Source organism: Sturnus vulgaris, chromosome 9, assembly GCF_052056855.1.
Source record: "Sturnus vulgaris isolate bStuVul1 chromosome 9, bStuVul1.hap1, whole genome shotgun sequence".
In the NCBI taxonomy this organism is placed as follows: domain Eukaryota; kingdom Metazoa; phylum Chordata; class Aves; order Passeriformes; family Sturnidae; genus Sturnus; species Sturnus vulgaris.
The window spans coordinates 14,749,398-14,770,414 of record NC_142251.1 but is presented as its reverse complement, the minus strand read 5'-3'; the positions used below and the strand labels follow the sequence as shown (position 1 = coordinate 14,770,414).

Here is a 21,017-nt window from a genome sequence, read left to right as displayed (position 1 = left end):
CTGTGTAGAGCAGGCTGTTGGTTAAATATTGATTTAGCAGAGGAGCAGAGTTCTCTTCCTGTTTGCACTCTGACTGCAAACACTGTGCTGCAGGTGCTAGGGACATGCTTGTTGAATTTTCCTTGGTTTTAATTTAGAAGTAGTTCAACATGAAGGACAAGGCATATTGCTATAATATTTAAACTTCAAAGTAGTAAACAAGACACCATCTTCCAAACCAAGTCCTTTAAATCTGACCAAAGTTCGATCAAAGTGCTAAAAGTACATGACAGGGAGATCCTGGCTGTAGAAAATTGAAGGGACATGTCTTTAACACTGCCTAACCCCAATTAGCAGTGTTTATTTTGGGACGCAGAGCCTCACACTGATCCTGTTTTCTCTTTGGCTGTTCTTTATTCTGATGAAGCAGAGCACTGGGGCTGGCTATTGCTTGTCAGATGAAGATCCTCTCTGCAAATCCCTTGTGTGTCAGTTGTCTTTTGTGCTTTAGTGTCTACTGTGACCACATGGACATTTGTTTGACAGGAGTCTGTGACCCTCAAACACTTTGGTGAGTCATGGAAAGAGTGAACTCACCCATATAGAGTTTAATCTGTTCTCCTCTGATAGATTTAATTTCTGCCTGGCAGGCTCTGCTCAGTTACATGGTGTCAGATCAGGCTATTGAAACCCAGTAGCAGCAGAACCACTTACCAAAGAGTCCTCTCTGGATGGAGAGTGGGCATTAATATTCATGAGCTGTTACTTATTTACACTGGTAAATATTAAAACTTCTGTACAACACCATTTGATCTCTCTCAGGGATAATTGTCTTTTGACATAAATGCACAGCTACAGTGAGCTTACTAAAAGCTGTTTGTCCTAAATAATACTGATTTCTTTGAGGGAACAATATATTTTAATGGACTTGGTTTTCCTGTTTGTAAGTGCTTGCCAGGATTAAGTAACAATAACTTGTAAACTGATGATAGCAAGTAAAAGTGGTTTAGAGTCAGAGCTTTGAAAACTATTATTTAAAGAGAATTTATATTATAACTGTATTAAGGAAAAATAGTGGGGAAACTGGGTCCAAATCAATTGTTCTTTAACCACCCTGTGAGCAAGCAAATAGATAAGGTTAATGAAACAATAACCTCTTGCTGCAAGATTCTTTATTTCCAAATCTAAACATGTTCTGCTGAAATAGAGGTCTTTCAATAAGAAGCTTGCTGGTTCTAAAGGTGATAATGGGCTCTAATCATCCAATGAGGAAAGTATTTCTTGTCTCTAATTCCATTACTATCTGCTTCTCCAGCTCCAGAAACACAGTATAATGTGCATTTTCTTGATCCTCCATCTCTTCTTTTGTTTTCTGTAGTCATATGCTGAAGGAAAAACACATATCAGGCAATAATGCCCTGTTAAGCTTTGAAACCTGTATGTGACCCCAGTGTTTTCCAGTGGCTTGTGTCAGTGGTATCACAAATTAATGAAAGTAGGCATCACCATGGGCTACATCAATCAACCAAAGAAATGACAGTTTAGTTATTTAGTATTATTAAACCATTTACCAAAGAACGGATCAGCAATATTCTTATGTGATTAAGGAATGGAAGGCTGGAATCTATTCTTACTTGAAGGAGCAATGTTTATAGGGAAGATGACAAAATGTAACTTTTTGAACTGGTGTAAAATGAAAAGCAAATTTATAGTTATTAAATGTCCATAGGTTCTAATGCTCTTGCAGGGGGTTCATTTGACCAAGAAATGAGCTGGAACTTCTTTTCCATTCTTAAGAACTATAAATATGAAGTAAAGAGCTGCTAAACAATTCCGATTATGTCCATCCTGATTTTTTGAGAATAATGTGGAAAATCCTGTCTAGCAATACAGATGCACTTTAAAGATACAAAGAAACATAGAAAATTTTCTTAATTCCAGGTATAACATACTGTTTTCTCTCTCTCTGTCTCCAGTTCGATTTCAATTCTGTTTTGGCTTGAAACTTTTGATACTCTTTAAACTCCTGTTCACAGTAGTTCAGATATTTGACTTCTCTTTTGAAGTAATCAAGTACATTGGCATGCTGTAAACACAGTGACAAACAAGGGTCATTACATGCTCAGAGACACAGCTCTCTTGCTGATGCTCTGAATCGTATTAATATTTTATCTAAATTGGAAATATAAATATTTCTATTTATCCCAGTAGTTTGCAGCAAAATAATATAAAGATGTGACCAACTTCAGGCATAAAGAAACCATCAGCTACGATACTTTTCATTTATTTATCTGGGATTCTGTGTTTTAGCTTTTATTAGTCTCTTCAACAGCCTAGTATTTCACAGTGAATACTTCCGTTACAATGAATGTAATCTAAATATTAGTGACTGATCCTTGGTTGGTAATTCTGCACCCTAAAGAGTTTAGTTCCAAACCACAGGTAATCTGTGCAGAAGCAATTGTTTCCTCATATTATTTAAGTTAGCTCCTGCCTTGCTTTGGAGAAGTAATTTTTACTAAAATGAAGCTGCTGATGTGATGTTTTACTGCTACCCACTGCAGCTCTGTGCATGGCAAACCTTTATGGGATGTTTATAAACTAAGTGCCTACATAAACATAAAACTGCAATAGAATGGGAAGATGTTTTTTTGATGTTAGAGTAACAGACTTTGCAGCAGGCAAGACTGCTAGACTGACACACTAGCTCAATCTTTGGCTGGGAGGTGGAGGAAAAGAAAAACTGAAAACTATGTAGAAAAAAAGAGAAATTAAAACTGCTTGCATTGTTCCCATGGCCTTTTGGTACAGACAGTTCTTATTTCAAGAGCGTGAATGAGTGGGAATGTTAGTAACACTTTTCAAAATGTGCTTTCACTGAACTAGAACCAGATACGAAGACATGTAAACTGAATTACCAAATTTGAAGGAAAAAAAATCAACACAAATGTGGACAAGGAGGTATAAAGAAAAAGGAATTCAGTATAGATACACTACTATGCACTCTAAAGCATTGTTTTACTGCATGAAAGGTGTCATTTTATGGATGTGGCAAAAAACGCTGACTTCTTAATTGTATTTTCATGTAGCCAGGTTGGAACAGTGGAATTCTGCAAATGTCACTGAGATTTGCTTCAGTTGACTCTTACCTAAGCTCTGTACAAAACCAGCTTGGCTACAGGTGATCTTTGGAGAACATGGCTATACTGATTTCAAATTAATTGCCATCATTTGAAGGCATTTTTGTCTAAGGAGATTTGTTTCTATGTTGGAGTTTTCAGGATAAAGTGTCAAAGAGATTTAATAAAAATTCTTACCAACCTCATTACTCAAAGGGTGACATAGTGTTTGACAGATTTCCAAAATATGCAGAACTCCAAGATTGTCAGAAACAGCCAGAAAATGCTGCTCTGCTGAAAGATATTTGACAAAAAAATGTATAAACAATCCAAATTCCAACAGCAACGTGACCCTCCACCCAAAGACGAGCTACAGAGGGTTCTTTCTTTTTTTTTTTTTCCTGGTAGTTTTAGTTTATTATTCACTGATGCAAAAAAAGCAACCTTATTGCTCTGTTATTTTAGTAATCCCTTTAAAGTTTTTCTTTTAACAGACTTTTAGAAAATGAAATATTTTTAGTTGCTTTTATGCCATGGTAGTACACTTATCCATTTTTGTATGTATATTTGTGGAAGTATGTACTTATATAAGATGATTTGTAATATGATTTGTGTACCCATTTTGGAAACAGGGTAGCAGAATAAAGTTCAATCACCATCCACACACCTGAGGCACTGGAGGGGCTGATGAAAGTGATGATTGATTTGGAGATGGTCTGGAAATGAGATGGCTCATGAGTTTTCTTCATTAAGTCCCAAATATCTATATTTCCATTGTCTCTGCCAATGAAGAAAACTCCTGGTCTTGTTAAGGACCATTGTCCTGCAGTGTATCTTCCTGCAGAGCAGCTTGACTGAAGGATTGGTCCATTCTTAATTTTTTTGGAAAACAAATAAAAGATAGATCTGACAATCAAACAGTACTATCAATTCACTACTTCAGATCTCTTGTCTTTGGAAAATGCTTACAGTTTAAATGATCTCATTACAAAAATTACATCAATGGCAGAATTCCTACTACCTGCTGCAGATAAAAAGGATGGGGAAGCAAAAAAACCTGGAATCTCACTTCCAGTCTCTTCAGATAATCTGTCTGCTGTTAAAACCTGTGGTCTGGAGATTTTGTCAGGTGCAGCTAACCTGGATTCCTGCATGAGACAAACTTAAAAAAACCCCACATTTCTTTGTCTTCACATGATTAAAAAACCTTGTCCTAAAATACAAATCCTTCAGATTTGCTCACCATACATTTCCCTAGCAGGAGAAATGAATAGTTGGTAAGCTGTGCTTTTTGCAAGGTTGGAATTTAAGAAAGTCACTTCCCTTTTTCTGTAAAAGGTAAGTTTGCTAAGCTGTATCTAAAATAGTTTTCTGATGTGAAGAAGATGGAAAGCTTCTTTTATATCTGTTTAGTTGCTAAAATATGAAGCTTCATAAATTACACATTTCTGAAAATATAGTCTCTGAGCCTGTTGTAGTCCTGTCTTAGATACCTATCACAAATGTTGCAGCTGTGTTAAAGTAACTTACTGTAACTCCTTCTTTCCAAATGGCAAACTTCTGGCCTCCAATGCTTAGGAAGATGTCTTTAAAAAATGGAGATTGCTGGAGAGTGTTGATAGCTTCGGTGTGGAGAGCATATTTCTGGGAGTGCTTCTGACCTAATGGAGGAAAAAGGCAGTTGCTTGTTACTTAGTGCCTTAGGGATCAGGAAACAAGAGTGCAGGACCTACCACAGGCCTGGAAGTTATCAGCCTCTTTTAATTTTGCTCACAAGGTACAGGAATTGGATTTGCCACAAATTAGTTATTTCCATTATTTGTGCCCATATCTTTGTGCTATTTTGTCATGCCAGCTAAAGTGCTTGTACTTTTGAGGGTGTACTGTTAAATCTAGGTGTTATCAGTGAGAAAGACAATTAGAGCTATGAGCAAGAACCTTAAGAAGACAGAGTATAGACACAAATATTTTAAAGTTAGTGATATATTAAGGCTTAAACAGATATTGAGAAACTTGAACTTACTAACTGGTTTTGCTGAATTAGTATCAATTTTCATTTGCCAGTTAGAATAAACAACTTCTCCATCCTGTAATGCCAAAAAAAATCAAGCAAATGCTAAAGTTAGAGCTTGGTGGCTTATTTCAAAGTGACTTGTTTTTAAGCTTGGACTTTTCTTAATTTTAACCATTGATGCCAAGATGATTTTTTACCTTTTCTTTTATATACCTTTTATGTATCCTCAGTATTCTCAGCATGCATACTTGTTATTTCTTAAGTCTAATAACTTAGCACAGTTCTAGTATTCTCTTAGGCCAAGAGACCAAACATCCTAAAGGCCACATAGTAGGAGGCCAGAAAACCTTACATTAACTTGGGAAACCAAGGTCCTCTCTAGAACATGTCCTAAACTAGAGCTTTGTCCCTTCCAGGGGGGAATTCCTCAGATGTGGGAATATCACACCATTCATCCAGGCCTCCCACTGGGGCACCCATGTTAGATAAGCTGATTTGTAAGGTCTATAAATTGTATACATAATCTATTTTGTGCCTTGCAGTGCATCCCACCTTGGCAAAGTGGTGCACCAATAAGCATCCTTATAAAATAACAAAGTAAAACCCCCTTATCCCTTAACCATGCCCAGCTCTCCATTTTTAAGATCAGGGAAAGACATCACCATCATTAAATATGATCTGAGTAAATTAAAATCTGAATTTGCAGCCAATGAATGAAAACACAGTAAAGTTTTGCATCACTGTTTTTCAGTTATGTGTTGTCAAAACAGCTTTACTTGCCATGACATATGTATATGGGGAAAAGGTGGCTGGAAGCAAAAAGGTAGCTAGAAGCCTATTTTTTATTTCCGTATGAACTCTGAACTGGGAAAGATCCATGAATTTAGGTAGTGGGCTATGATAGTTGGGATTTCCTAAAGTGAAATTAAGTCGGGGGGGTAAACTGTTTTCACATGATATGTGGGAAGACACAAAAAAATTACTAATCTTATGTTCTGGAATAAGAAAATACTCTTTGGTTCCTAATAGGTGGCTAGGCTTAAAATATTTTGGAAATGTCTTCTAATTCTGCTCTTGAAGTAAGGGTTCATGGTATACCAAATATTGGAGGTTTATTATTTTTTAAGCATATAGCTAAAAGTATTAAAGTGGAAGTAAAAGGTAGCATGTTCAGAGAGATCTCTTTAGTTGCACCTGAAGAAAATATGCAAGTCCATACATTTGTCAAAACTCTGTTATTTAACTGTTCAGTCTTTCAGATATCTTGGATTAATATTTTAATTGGTAATACATTATTTTCACTTACTTCATTTCCAACAAAAAAGTCTGTGGATATATTCTCCAGTACTTCAAGATTTTTGCTTGAAGATGTACTCATCTCTGTATATGGGCTCTCTTTGATGGGTGCTCTTAAAGCACTCAGAGATTTTGCCTTCCCTGGGAAACAGCAGTTACATCTTTCTGTTACTCACTGGAATTTATTAGACCAAGAAAATCCTTTGTCTTGTAAAGGTAATTTGTGGGTAAGGGGCATTTCAAGAAAAGATATGAGGAAAGGCTGCCAAGTAAAGAAGCAGTTCTGTAGGTTTACTGTTTCCTGGTGGAACCTCCCTGTTGCTGCATCTCTGAAGTCAGTGCTTCTTATACCCAGGCAATATTTAGGGAAGCACCATCCTGTTCTTTGCCAGTTTTGCACAGCACCAGTGTCTCCATGAGAGCTGCCCTTACACATCACCCACAGCTGCCACAAGCAGGAGGTCACATCTCTGCTCCAGGGAATGGATTATGTTTCTAAAAATAGTCTTCTGTAATGGCTGAAAAGGGCATATTGTTTCAGGGATAAAGAGATTGGGTGAAGGATTTGCATGGGGTTTTAAGTGAAACTGGGTAGAGTCACTGTGTATATGGAATTGCTCAGTTTGGATTTTTACATGTACATCTCTTTGTAGTCAGTACGTGTAGTTCACACACTGAATACCACTATACTTAAGAAATCTTTTTCTCCAGATGTGTTTAGCTATACAGTATTTTGTTGCTCGGCTTTTATTATGTATATACTGAAATATAAGCTTATTTAAAACATTTTCCCCATGTAAAGTGTAATAAAAATATTACCTGAGCGTTTGTACCGATACTGCAGTTCCTTTAAACTCATTCTGGTGGGACCATACTCTGTGTTGTTATCCCTTTCACGCAGATTTATCTGTTCAGAAAGAAGTGCATTTGCTAAACCATTTTGTCAGATCTTTGAGGTAAAATCTAAATGACTTTCTGCTGTAATGGAACAGATCTTTGCAGTGTATTTGTAATACTCCACAAACAGTATTTGCTGCCTCCCATACAAGCATGGAGAAAATGCTCTTTGTTACCTCTATTCCTGTAAGAATTTTGCTTTTTTTCTAGCAAAAAAAGCCCAAACAACCCAACTCCAGTGGTCATGCTTGTTCAAAAACTGTGTCAGCTGCAGGTATTCTGAGCAGCATAGATCAGCATGCCTAAAATTATAATTTCTTTTTCTTACCTAACATTGTTTTCAGCCTCACTTTTTTTCACAAACTGCTATGACCCTTTTCATGAGACTGAACGTTGGTTTGCTAGTAATTATGGTTCTGCTGACCATGACCATGTTCCACCATTTGGGATCCACTGAGATAGGCAGCAGAGCATCTGGAAATGTTGACAGGAACCGACACTATTTACACAACTACTTTTGGGCCTACTGCAGTTTTCTAGAAGCAGTCATGCTGTTTCTCATTAGTTAGCTTTTCAAAATGCATTTTATTGAAGTTTCAAAGGAATGTTGAAGTATTTAATGTCATAATCAGAAAAAAATCATAAAGAGGTCACAACTTGCTGGAAAAAAGAGTTGGGAAGCAAAAGAATGTGTTCCTATGGAATTCTGGCCATATCTACAGTTTAGCTCAATCCCTGTGTTCTGTATTTGTGAACACTACCTTTATGAGAGGTTTCCAGGAGAGATCTAAATCCTCATCAGTATCTGAAATATCAGGGGGTATGTGAGATTTTTTCTCCTCCTTTATTTTCTGAGATAAAAAATTTTCACGATGTTCGATGGATGGAATATCCCAAAATAATATTGAGCTGCAAAATAATTGTATAATGTATATTGTATAGTGTTTTGGTTTGTAGCTACATGCAATTTTCCTTACATTTAAAGCTTGAGGGTTTTTTTTAACCTTTTACCTTCAAGCCTTATATAACAGTAGAGACTCTGAAAATCAAAGGCTAGATAATTAATTGCTTCTTTTGTAAATGAAAAAATATATTTCTTTATTCACCCTTTCATCAGTTAATTATACCAAAGCAGCTAGATAGTATTCATACAGTTTACTTAAGAACAGTTATTGAGTGAACTTACTGGCACTGCCTGGGTGTAATTCCTGAGGGCTGCAGCAGGTAATTTAGTAACTCAAATTGAAGACTAGTCCCAATTTTTGTGTGTACCAATTAATTTGCTGACATTCAAGGCAAATAGTCCCACTCATATCTGTCATCTCATTGGAATCTTCAGCCCTCTGATTGTTCCTTTTGTTCTACTCTGGACATTCACTCATAGGTTTGACATAGCCAATGAAACTTTCCTCATTGATGATCTCTCTTTCCCTTTTTCTAACAGGAGTTGCCCAGGGACCTGTCCTCTTCAAGCATGACATTACAGTCACTTCCCTCTTCTTAACTTCAGTTAAATACTTTCAGTTTTGAACCCTGGTGGGTGAGTAGTTAAAATAATCTCTTCTATGTGTATTACTTGCATTACACTGCGAACTTATTAAGAACTGCATTTTCAATCTTACTTCTCATTTAGTTATTCAAAGTCTTCTCTGTTATTTGATTAGGAAAAATAACTTAGCATCATTATAAAATTTTGCTCTCTCTGACCCTCTCTTTGATGTAACTAACAAATACATGATTGAGCCCAGCCGTGCAGCCTTGAAGCCTTAAACCTTCTGACATCATGAAAGTTAAACATTTATTTCCACTTTTTGCATTCTGTCCCCTTGCTAGTCTTTCACACAGAATAATAATGTAACTATTATGACTATTCAGTCCACAAAAGAGGTGATTCACAAAGAGTAATTCTGCCAGCTAGGTCTCCAAATTTATATATAGTTTACAATATTTCTGTAGAAATGGGCCTTAGAATCTTTTAACAGATTTTTGTGCGTGTCACACAAACAAATGTAAGTGGGGGGATGTGGCTTTCCAGGCTAACATGTGTGATCAACACTCTTCTGAAGGGGGTATACACAGAATATAAACATATATCTGCAAGGGTTTTCAGTTAATAAATTCTTAATGGACAAGAATGCAAAGTGCTTGTCTGCTGCATACAGAATGTCAGCTGCTCAGCAGATGCTGATAGGAATCCAGAAATGTGCTGTTTAAATAATGGATTATGCCTCATTAAGTTTTTCAAAGGAAACTGAAAGATGTCTTGTAGAGTATATTGTATATACCAATCAGGGGAGCAGGTTACAAGCTGCAGGTTATTTTCATCTCTGTGTTCAGAAGTCCCACCCTTTTGCTTGTCCTGAAAATAACAGTAATCATTATTACAAGGGAAGAAGATGATGAAAGACAAAAATCACACTCTGATATGTAAGTACTACAATATACAAAACAAGCTACTAGAAATTAAGTCACTGTTTCTACTTGGGTAAGGTTTGAAAATCAGGACTCATTAATTTGCAGTTGTTAAGTCAAGCTATTTTACAAATGTGCTTCAAGTGAACTGATACCAGCTTTGCCTGCTACACTCCTAAAATTCTAAATTAACTTAGCACGATAAATACTTACCACTACCACTACAAGTCAGGAACTCTTTAATTTGCCATGGTTGTAACTTAACCAAAGAGCCAGTAATTGAGAAATTTATTTCCAACAGTTCAATGTAGTGGGAGTGATGTGTCTGCCAAGTTTACACCATGGGTCATCCATCTTAAATTATCACTTGGCTGAACCTCACTGTGGGATTTGTAGTGGTTCCTTCAAATGTTAATTATTAATTGTTTAGTTTATGTATGTGGGGTTCTGCAGGTTTTACACTATTTATCATTTACCAAGTAGCTATTGGTTTATAGCAAATTAATTGTAATTACTCAGGAAAATAAATGAAAGATATCAGGGGTAACAAGGCTTATAGGCTAATTATGAACTTCCAGTATTCAAAAAAAGTCCATATTTTGCCAAAACTGTACTTCTCAAGTATGTGGCAAATTTTCAGGTAATTTTTTGTCTTTTAAGCCAAATTAAGCCTACTCTAATTTTAATTCATGAGTTTGTATACCTGTAATTACAATGCTAGTAATGCAGCCAAAGCTGAATTAGATTCTGGATATAACTTTTAATAATTTTTCATTAATCTGTAGTTATAAAACTGCTGACTTTAGGAACTCTGCCATACAAACTGCTATGTCATGCAAAGGCTGACATATTCCATGTTTTTATAACAAAAAGTATGTCCAAGTACATGTTGCTAAATATTGGCAAAGGGATTCCTTTGTCAGTGTTATTTATTAAGCATGGGTCTCCTGTATCTGTTATTCCAGATGAACACAAAAACAGCCTTCTGAGCCTAAATTTTGACTATAAAGCCCCACCCAAACAACAAAAACCACAACAATGTTCTGCTATCCAATCCCTTTCTTCATGCTTTACATCTGGTACCAGTTAGTATCCATGACTATTACTGTATAAAATAATAATGAACAGTGGTATCAGCTTACATTTTATGGTTTTTGTGTGCCCCTTTTCTTACTTTTCTGTAAATGCCACTAAAGACTGTAGTATCTGTGAAGTCTTAATTTTTTTTTTTAGGAAATTTATTGATATATAATTTCCATAGACCTTTTAAAGATTTCAGTTTTCTTCTCCTTGGTTTACTTTTCCACTGTCATTATTTTGCATTTGACTACATTAGCATTTCAAATTAATTTGCCATACTTTGATAATAAATCAGCACCCAGTGTTCCTGTTGGATCCTTTCAGTACATAGACCATAAGTACTCTGGAGCTTTAAAACCATAATGGAAAATGTAAGCTTTGAGTACACAGGCAGCATTTAGAAAAATTAAGGGAACAATAACACCATTCTTGGGTATCCAGGTATTTAGGTAATTGAAGTTATTTCTTGGAATTCTTAGTGACAGGCTAGATTGCTCATAGTAGAAATTCAATACATTTTAAATATGGAAGGCTTATTAAAATTTTTAATTATACTTTTTTTTTTCTGTAAAGTTAAGGAAATATTTTCCAGTAGGAGCAGATTCATATCAGACTGAGAGCACAGCACAGTTGTAAAGCACAATGCACAGGACAGAGGCACCAGATTATTAGTATTTACTAAATGTAGTGAGAAATAATGAATACAAATAAATAACTTTTGTATTTTCTCTTGAGCTTGCATTAGGATTTCTGAGGTAGTAGATTAGAAAAGCAATAAAAAGAAGAGAAGTGAATTTTTAAACTCACCTCAGAGTTCCATGGTAGCCAATGTACATCTGTTGCTGGCTTTGTGTGACTATATGGTGTGGAAGAGGCTGCACAGTGTCTCACTAGAGGTGGCTCTGTGCTACTCTGCTGGACTTGCATACGTGATGGCTAGAAATGTTTGAAAAAAGAGATACCTTAGTGAGTTTTCAAAATACAACAGTAGATCTATTGAAGAATAAAAGGTTACTTTGCATTCTGTTAACACTTTTTCACATATTTCAGATCAGTTTATAGAAATTTCTAGGGGTCTAATACCTTCCATTTGGGGAAAAAAAAAAAAAAAGGAAAGCATGAAAACAGGCCTTTGGATATAAAGCTCTAAAAAGAATTCCAGCATGTCTCCACAGACTTGCAGATATCATTAATGTCTCCTCCCCTCTTAGGTCTTTCTTCTGCTTATCCTCCTTATTATCTTTTTCCACTGAAATCATCTTCTCATCTTCCAAGCTACCTTTTCTCTGTTCATAAACATCTAGAATACTTTCAGTATTGCATTCAGTAACAAACTACATCTGTATTTGACAGGCTTGGTAAGGTAAGAGTGGAGGGCATATTGGTACCCACTAAAAAACAGACTCACTGAAACATAAGTTGCACAAAATGCAAAACCTAAACCTATTAAGCTATACTAATCAGGAAGAAATTATACCATGATAATTGTGATAATGGTTCCATTTCATGAACTCATCAGGTTTCTTATCCTTTCTAGTGTCTCATTGCAAAGATTATCTACTCCTCTCTTTTGAGTCAGGAAACCTTCACCTGTTTTTCCTCCACAGACATCCAGATACACTGCAATATACTTACAACACAAACCCTATTTTTACCCTATTAACAGCTATTATCTTGATTTTGTGGACTCATAGAATGCTAAGGGGTTGGAGTGGACCTTAAAGATTATCTAGTCCCAGCCCCTAGCCATGGATAGGGACACCTCCCACTAGACCAGCTCACTCAAGGCTTTATCCAAGCTGGCTTTGAACATGTCAGGGCTGGGGCATCCACAGCCTCCCTGGGCAACCTGTGCCAGTGTCTCATCACTCTCACAAAGTAAACAATTTATTTTTAATATCTAATCTAAATTTTTAATTTTTACCCATTACTCACTGTCCTGTCACTACAGTTGCAAACCAAGAGTCTTTCTGTGGCTTCCCTCTAGGTTCCCTTCAGATACTGGAAGGTTGCTATGAGGCCTTCATGCAACCTTCTCGTCCCCAGGCTGAACAGCCCCAACTTTCTCAGCCTGTCTTTGTAGAGGAGGTGCTCCAGTGCTCTTATCAACTTTGTGGCCTTCCTCTGGACTTGCTCCAACAGTTCCACATCCTTCTTGTGTTGGGGGCACCAGAGCTGGACTCAGTGCTCCGGGTGGGATCTCACCAGAGCAGAGTAGAGGGGCAGAATCCCCTCCCTTGCCCTGCTGGCTACACTGCTTTGGATGCAGCCCAGGATGCAGCTGGTGTTCTGTGCTGCCAGTGCCACTGCTGGGGAACCCCTGTACACCACTGTCCAACCATCAGCCCTGGAATTACCTCAGTCATCCCTGCTATTGCTGCTCTTGGCTCACCCTCTGCTGAGTCAATGGTTTCATCAGGAACAGGTACTGTACTTTGCAGCTTTGTTTCATGTTTAGAAATATCCCACAGTACAACCTATAATGAAAATTAGTAAATTACAAATTATATTTGCATATATGTGTTAATATGCTGTGCATTAATATGCACCTTTTTTCAAATCATGGAGGTTTGAAGAAAAAGAAATTCATTCTCCCCACTAGAAATTATGAAGTCTTTAAAGTATTATCTCTTCAGTCTGATGCAATCAGCAGAAAGGTTACATTTGTCTCTAAAAAAGGGTCTTTACAACTTGACCTATTTATCAGTACATCGTATGGTAATGGCTCAGCTATGGAATAACCAGACATAGCTTCAGTCCATGACAAGAGAACTTCAAGACCCTGTGACACCTGTCTTCTGTCTCTGTGTGTTACTATGGGTGTTGAGTACATCTCTTCATCCTTATTTTTATACTGGAAGAAAATACAGAAATATACAATTTTGTTTTTAAAGACCAAAAACCTGTCCATCGACACAGCCACCAGCAATGATATTTGGATCACTTGGACTGAACTGAAAGCAGTAAATGTCTTCAGGAGCCTTCAACACCAACTAGAGAGAAGGAAAACAAGATCATTGAGAAATACAGTCACACCATTTGTTTGTTCTCATGTTATTTAAATACTTGGCATATTTTAAAGTCTTGATTACATACCTGGAGGCAGATAGGGTCAAAAAAACTCCAGAGAAGTATAACTGACTGGTGTAACAATGATTTATTAGAAAGGTTAACTTGCTCTTCATCCGAAGGCTGCTCTCCTGCTGACAGTGCTATAATCCCTAATCAATAGAGAAAATAAATTTTCTCAAAAGAGACAATTCAAGTTTCAACACATTGATAATTATTCTAAATTGCTTATATTTATATCTTCTGAATACAGTGAAAAAACCCCACAAAGCAGGAAAGAAATTCCAAACAAACCAACCATGTATATTTCTTTTTTTTCAGATCATCTTTGAGGAGACTACTTTTGTTACTTAAAATTATGTTATTTTTAAAATGAGTCATAGAACCTATGCATTAGGATAAAACTCCTCTTTTTTTGCTCGTGCTCCTCAATGCTGTGATACTTCACCTGAAATGATGTGACAGGCATGTAATCCTGGCCACCCATCATGAAAACAAAGATTTGTAACCCAATTCATTTTCTTACCCAGGCTGCAGTGTTGGCCAGTAGTATGCTGGGAGCTGGAGTATTTATAGAGGACTTAATTGTGCCTTTAGGTCTGGCTGTGCAGAGCAATAATCCACAGCAGGAAGCAGGAGTTGACATTTCAGATGCCTTGTGATGCTCCCTGGCACTCGGCAGAGCCTGTCCCGGTGTGGCTGTGACATTCCTCACCAGTATTAGGCATGCTATGAGAGCCAGCAGGGGAACAAGCACAATGGTATGCAGGGCCATCTGAAGAGTCTGGCATGACAACCCTGCTTAAATTGCCCTCATGGGGGGAAATTTCTCTTACCTATGATCTCCACTTATACACTAGGATAAAGGACTTTACATAGCCCACATGAATTCTACAAAGAATTTGTCTGTCTCATTTTTAATTTTGCTTCAGATTGGCAATTCACACAGGGATGCTAAATTTGGATTTCTTTTTAAAATTGAAAGCTGATGATTTTATGAAAGATGTATATTTTGTAGCTGTCATATAATACCCCTCATTGAAGACTCAAATCAGTACTGTAACTGCATTACCATAAATGGTTGGATGCCAGCGAATGCAGCTAATGGTTCTGTTCTTGAGATATTGCACATCTGTAAATGATTGGTATGCTTTAAGATAAACATCTGGCTTGCCTTCTTCTTGGTCTTCTGCTAGGGCCTTCCAGTCATCAAAAAAAACGTTCATAATTTCATTTTGCTGCAATGCAATTTCCATTCTGTTTTGCGAAAAGAACAGTTAACACTTCAATAACCCTTCAGATAACACTTCAGATGTGACTACTCAATAGTAGAATTACAGATATTTCTGTAAAGAGGTAGCTTCTGTTTTTTGCAAAATTATGATCACATCAGTTAAAAAATCAAGTATTAATTCCTCAGTGATGTATCACTGCAAGGAAACACTCTTCTGTTTAAACAGAAATAGCTATTGTACCAAGAATTGAACTCTAGTTCTTTGTGGACCAAGTACAGAGCAATTGTCCAGTTCTGTGTGCAAAAAGTGTCATTAAGTAGGACTTGTCCCACTTAATGGGACATGGCTAAGGGCATGATCATGGGTAGGACAGCACCTTTGCTCACTGAAAAACCATCTGCTTGAGTGGGCAGTGTTCGAAAGATCAGCTTTGCAGTTTGTTTGAAAAGATGTATCACTACCACCTTCAGCAGTTCTGATATCTATTTAAAGCAACATTAATATCTATATAGCATAGACGTATTGTTCATTTTCATAGAAGCAAGTATTAAGTTATTATTTGTTAATATTATAATAATAAAAAAGGAAAAATATATTTAGAAACAGAAAATAAAATTTATATTTGACCACACCAATAATCCATTCAGATAATAGTACTTGCCTGTATTATGTATTATTTCAGATAGTCTTTAAATGTATTGCTGTGATAATTTTACCTTATATGTACTGCTGTAAGAAATTCTTTCAGCTTCTCAGATGACAGACTCTCTGCTTCTGCTTCATTTGACAACTGCCTAGGACAATACTGCGTGGATGCATTTTTTGGATAGGTCCTACCCAATTGGAATAAATATGAATGTAAGTATAGAAAACAAAGTCTATTGTCTATTTCAAAGACAGAAATCTATGTAATGTGTAAAATTTAAATACAATTTTTCTAGAAACTTTTTGGAAAATATTTAAGAAAAAAGATGCAAACAAAGCATCCAATTTTGTTCTATTAATCAGTTTGTAACTGAGTAACTCCAGAATTTTAGTTGACATAAGAAACAGTGCATAGCTTAATAAACAAGCTGATAAATGTTTTCTCATACTTACCATTTTGTCTGAGTACTAGTTTCTCTTAGTTTTGGAACTATTTGTACTCCCACATCCCTTTCAAGCATTTTAATACTGAAAGTGTCATCTTCATAGGCTGTGCATTCAGCATAACAGTCTTTGTCATCTGAAGCATTCTTGTCAGTAAATGTAATTGGTGCACCAAACTTCCTGCGAGCTCGGGAGATCTTGTACTTAATCTGGAAAAGATACATTTCCATGGGCAACAGAAAAGAAAGCTTTTAGAGAGTTCCTTCTTTAAAATGACTGCATTCATATACTTGTATAATTAGTTCTAATAATGATTTCTATGTTGAGCTTACTCATATTTCTGCATTTTGAAATTCTGAAGTGCTCTTATAAATAAACTACATATGCAATAGTAGACAGGTTTATATTTGTAAAACAAGAAGCTGTAGCATTTTTGGATTACTGCTAGTAGGACAAGAGAATTGCATTTTCTAATTCATCCAGTATCAAAACTGCACATTTAATTAAAGGATTGATTTGCAGGAAGCCTTATGTAATACTGAATTAGGCTTCCAAGACCTAGCTTTTCAGCTCTTCCTTCTTGGTGGAATTCTCAACTTTAGATGAGGTATTTCAACTTCCCTTGTAGTGCCTAGGGTGAGAAAAGTACTCTGAAGAAGATTCAAAAAAAAGTTTGGAGGAGTTTCGTTATGTTGAGAACTAGGAAGGATGAAGGGACATGTCTTGACTTCTGCCCACAAAGAGAAGTAGGGACTTGATTTCAAGTAGGCAGTAGAGGTATTACTTTATCTTGGATTCATATCTAGGTACTTTTCCCCAGCACCTCCCACAGAATTGGGAAGGAAAGTAGGCTGAAAATGCTTTTGAGTGGACCTTTCTAATGCAAAATACAGAATACTTGGGCTGTGAATGACTGTGAAATAGCTTTAGAACAATCAGACATCTTTTTAGGTGTAAGCAAGATGTTCAGCTGCTGAGAACTCTCAAAACTTAGCCAGTCTTCCCTGAAGAGGGACTTAGGTACTGAGTAATAATCATGGACAGTTAGATGCTTGGAGATGACCGGTACATCACAAGTTAGGTGACAGCTGTGAGTGGATCTACTTTTTGGACATATAACTTTCTCTCTCTCTCTATAGATATAATCTGTAGATGTAATTAATCAGATGTAGATGTAATTAATCAAGTATCTCCTTCTGTAAAGTCAGCTTATAATACCTGTAGATATTTAAAAAGTGTTGCATGCCACTTAAATGCCATCCATATACTAGAACAATTAACTGAGCTTCATGGAAACAGAGTAATGACTCCGATTGTCATCTGGCAATGTGGTAAATTGAGCTAAAAGTGGCACAGGTACCAGTGACCAAAGATGATCAGGACTTTTGAACTTACACTTTAAAAAGTAGTTACGTCCAATTAAGTGATACATTCTTTATTTGCAAGATTTAAAGAGAACAGAGTTCAAAATAAAAGTTTCTGCAGCACTTTCAGCTTTTGTTAAAAGTTTAGCTATTTCTCTACTTCTCTCTATTAGCTTTCTTGAAAGACCTCAAGAAAAACTAGGATTTCAGCTCCCAGCTTTCTGACTTCTTTTAAAAAAGGAACTTAAAATAAACATAGGGGGTTTATATTTATTTGATGGACTAACATCTGTTGCTTCCGACCTTTGTATCCCTTTCTTTAAGAGATTCTTCTTCAACTTCCTTTTCGCTGCCAAGGGAAACCCAAGGTTTGTGGACTTCCAGAGTTTCCTCTATATTTTCTTCTTCTGTTTCTTCTCTTTCTTCCACAGCTGCTAAAGACTGTGATATCAAACAGTGAGAAATGGTACTTTTAAAAAAATTGTTACTGAAATGTAAGTATTGACTAGAAACCAAGTTCTACTTCTGTCTCAGTGCAGTGGGTCTGGGTATACTGTGCCCCTGGGTAGGGCTGGCTTAGGTCCTATTCATTTGTGCATTAGAATTTTCCAATTATATTTAATATTTAACTACTAAAGAGACACTGTTGTCTTGAAAGCAAATAATTTTATATAAAAATAATTTACAGTCATTTTTCCATTAGGCACTCTGGCCTGGAACTGCGTTTTACTAATTGTTGCTTCTGATTCCCTGATGCTGCATGGCAAACTCATATTGAAAAACTAAAAAATCTTTCTATAAACATTCTCCTACAGTGCAGTGTACAAATTCTATTTATCTAGAACTATTTAGAACTCAAGAACATTTTTGTGATTTGAAGAATATATTCATAGATGTTATGAAAAATAAGTATAATACTTTGAAAACACTCAATATATTTATTATCTGTTATTTTTATGTCTGAGAAATCTGGGTATTGGCAGAGAAAATTAATGCTTATGATAAAAATGCAGCAGTGGGGGTTATACTGGCCCTCTGAAGTAAAATACAAAAATTTAATTTAGCCCTTCTCAGTATAAAATATATTTTTACAGTGAAACACATATATTTCCATGATAGGCTTAACCATTAGAGAAATATTGGGTGCTTAACGATACCATTCCTGACATCTTTGTTTGAGAGTAGATTCTGAAATATTCATAGATAGAACAATGCTGTGGTATACTTGGATTTTACCTTTAGAAGATTTTCCTTGGCTTCTTCAGAAGCAACAATGTAAAAGTTCTGTCCATACTGGAAGCTTGGATCAAAAACTACCAGGAGTTCTTCCCCTGGATATTCCTAGTTTAATGAAAAAAATTAGTGGAAAACTGAAAACAAATAATATTCAAAACAAACATGAGGTTGTGACTGGAAATGCTACCACCAATTTAGTATGTTTGGTGAATTTTGTATTCTTAACAGAAAACTTAATGTGCTTTTTGAAAGGAATAGATGATGTTTATTTTGTAATAATGATAAGCCTGGGACAAAATTAATCTTTCATGCAGACAGTTAAACAGAAAATAAACTGTTTTAATGATTCTCAATAAATAGGCCATGAACTAGGAGAAGCCAAATATGTGAAGCTCTGTCAGTTCACAAAATCAAAACGAATAGTGTTTATGTTACTTTTAGCATATTTTCAATCTGAAGTTAGTAAAAAAAATATGCATGGCAAGCATGAGAAACTGAGTCAACAATGGTCCATGACCTCTAGCACTCAGATATTACAGCATCAGTGTGTTTACACAGAGTCAAACAAGAGCAGACCCATTCTTCAAAAGAACAGACACTCTGAGAGCATGTCTTAAAGTGAGAATGAAATATTCTACATACCAGGATAACTTTTTTGAAAGGGTGGAAATCAGACGTTTTAGCTCTTGTTTTCAGGTCTTGAATTATGTCCTCTTTTTTAATACACTTGAAACAATTTTCTTCTGTGACATCTTCATCAGGTCGGCAGTTAAAAATTTCTTGGGTCTTTGCAGTCAAAAGCAAAGGAAAGATTTCTGGGTGACCTATGAAAAAAGCAAAATTGCGTGATAACTTCAGAGTGTTGTTTAAACATGCATATAGACTTTGGTAACTCTATGTCTTTACTGTTTCTAGCATAATGCCTTTGAATCTCTCAGCTTTGTTCTTGGTATTTTGGAAGGCATGAAATACAAATTATATTTACTTTATTAATCTTTGAAAATACTCTACTCATTTGCTCATAATGAATATGATTTCCCTAGTGTGAGGGGCTTTTTTTTTTCTTGATCAACAGGTTATTAACAACTTAAGTGAAAAATCTTTAATGGATTGGTTTTAATATACTAAGGGCAAAACCACATGGTTCTGACTTAAGAGAGCAATATTTATTATTTAATATTTATTTGAATAAATACCCTGTGGTCCTTCCTTGTAGAGGAGCACCATATTAAGCCAAAGTTTAATCTAGGTGAGGCTTTTCCCAAGTAAGGATGCTTTTCTGATTTCAGACTTTCATCTTGTTCCCATTGAGTTCGGAGTGCAGTAGAGACTATTTCTCACTAATCAAATGAGACTAAATTAGCTCACTGAGATTAAAGTCAGATGCATCTTTTCAGCTTTACTGGAGAACATGTTTTTGTACATACATGATCTCTCTTAGGTTCATTCATATTAACTCAGAATAAGATATTTCTTGCCCTTGCACGAGCACGGATATCTTTATTAATTTTGGGGAGGCTGGATGCCGTTATGTGACCTGTCAGCTGAGCTTTGCAGACACTCAGAGGATAATACACAGTCCTTCTTATTGTGTGTGCCAGCTGTATGTGAGTAAGGCAATGTATGCAGTGCTGGTCTTTCTCATGTTACACGTTCTGTCTCTAGCTTGCATTACAGCTCTGAGTGGCTAAGATTACTCCAGGCCCAGCTAGTGGAATCCTGCCCCTGAGACTCCTCCTTTGCTATACTTCCCTGCTAGCAGACTCATGCTCTGTCTCAGCTGCCCTAGTAAGAGCATTCCTCATGAAGGCCACCATATTTTTGCCTGAGGTTATCAGATGTTCATCTTTTTGGTGAACTGAAACCTAAAGACTTAGGGACGTGTACACTGTGTAATGTTTTTCTGTACTGAAATGTGTTGGCTGTTGTGATAATACCTGATACTTTTTATCTTTGTTTCAGTCTCTTTTCCTAGTTCAAGTTCCTTAGTATTTTATCTTCATTCCCAGCATCTGTGGGGTTTTTCCTCTTTGTGCCTGCCTTGAAGGGAAGTTGACATACCTCAAATGGTGATTGTGACCAGCTGTGTCAGCACGTTTTGAGACTTCATCTCTAAGCCAACAAGGACTAAAAAAACGATAAATCCTCCTTAATCTCTGCATAATCCTATCACATAATACATTATGTTTGATGAATCTGACATTTATCCTTTAAAATCTTTCAGTGC

At 36.2% G+C, this 21,017-nt stretch overlaps 1 protein-coding gene across 17 annotated transcripts in view; it reads right to left on the bottom strand.

The window, feature by feature from the left end:
* Positions 1 to 1,133: 1,133 nt before the first annotated feature.
* The window catches only part of DNAI3 (dynein axonemal intermediate chain 3), a 28,054-nt gene continuing 8,170 nt past the window's right edge, over positions 1,134 to 21,017 (bottom strand). For 2 of the 17 annotated variants that reach the window (XM_014883706.2, XM_088169912.1), the window contains 20 exons: positions 19,433 to 19,614; positions 18,791 to 18,895; positions 17,858 to 17,995; positions 16,200 to 16,399; positions 15,818 to 15,934; positions 14,939 to 15,123; positions 13,894 to 14,018; positions 13,701 to 13,790; positions 13,155 to 13,274; positions 11,605 to 11,733; positions 9,591 to 9,664; positions 8,067 to 8,214; positions 7,228 to 7,315; positions 6,419 to 6,549; positions 5,122 to 5,185; positions 4,629 to 4,759; positions 3,766 to 3,970; positions 3,301 to 3,392; positions 1,932 to 2,065; positions 1,134 to 1,364 (listed from right to left, as the gene is read on the bottom strand). In XM_014883706.2, coding sequence (XP_014739192.2) covers positions 1,358 to 1,364; positions 1,932 to 2,065; positions 3,301 to 3,392; positions 3,766 to 3,970; positions 4,629 to 4,759; positions 5,122 to 5,185; positions 6,419 to 6,549; positions 7,228 to 7,315; positions 8,067 to 8,214; positions 9,591 to 9,664; positions 11,605 to 11,733; positions 13,155 to 13,274; positions 13,701 to 13,790; positions 13,894 to 14,018; positions 14,939 to 15,123; positions 15,818 to 15,934; positions 16,200 to 16,399; positions 17,858 to 17,995; positions 18,791 to 18,895; positions 19,433 to 19,614 — 2,465 coding nt within the window. In that variant the 3' untranslated portion in view covers positions 1,134 to 1,357. Of the gene's footprint in view, positions 2,066 to 3,300; positions 3,393 to 3,765; positions 3,971 to 4,628; positions 4,760 to 5,121; positions 5,186 to 6,418; positions 6,550 to 7,227; positions 7,316 to 8,066; positions 8,215 to 9,590; positions 9,665 to 11,604; positions 11,734 to 13,154; positions 13,275 to 13,700; positions 13,791 to 13,893; positions 14,019 to 14,938; positions 15,124 to 15,817; positions 15,935 to 16,199; positions 16,400 to 17,857; positions 17,996 to 18,790; positions 18,896 to 19,432; positions 19,615 to 21,017 lie in introns of all 17 variants that reach the window. The other 15 variants (XM_088169906.1, XM_088169910.1, XM_088169907.1 and 12 more) reach the window with 13 other exon arrangements.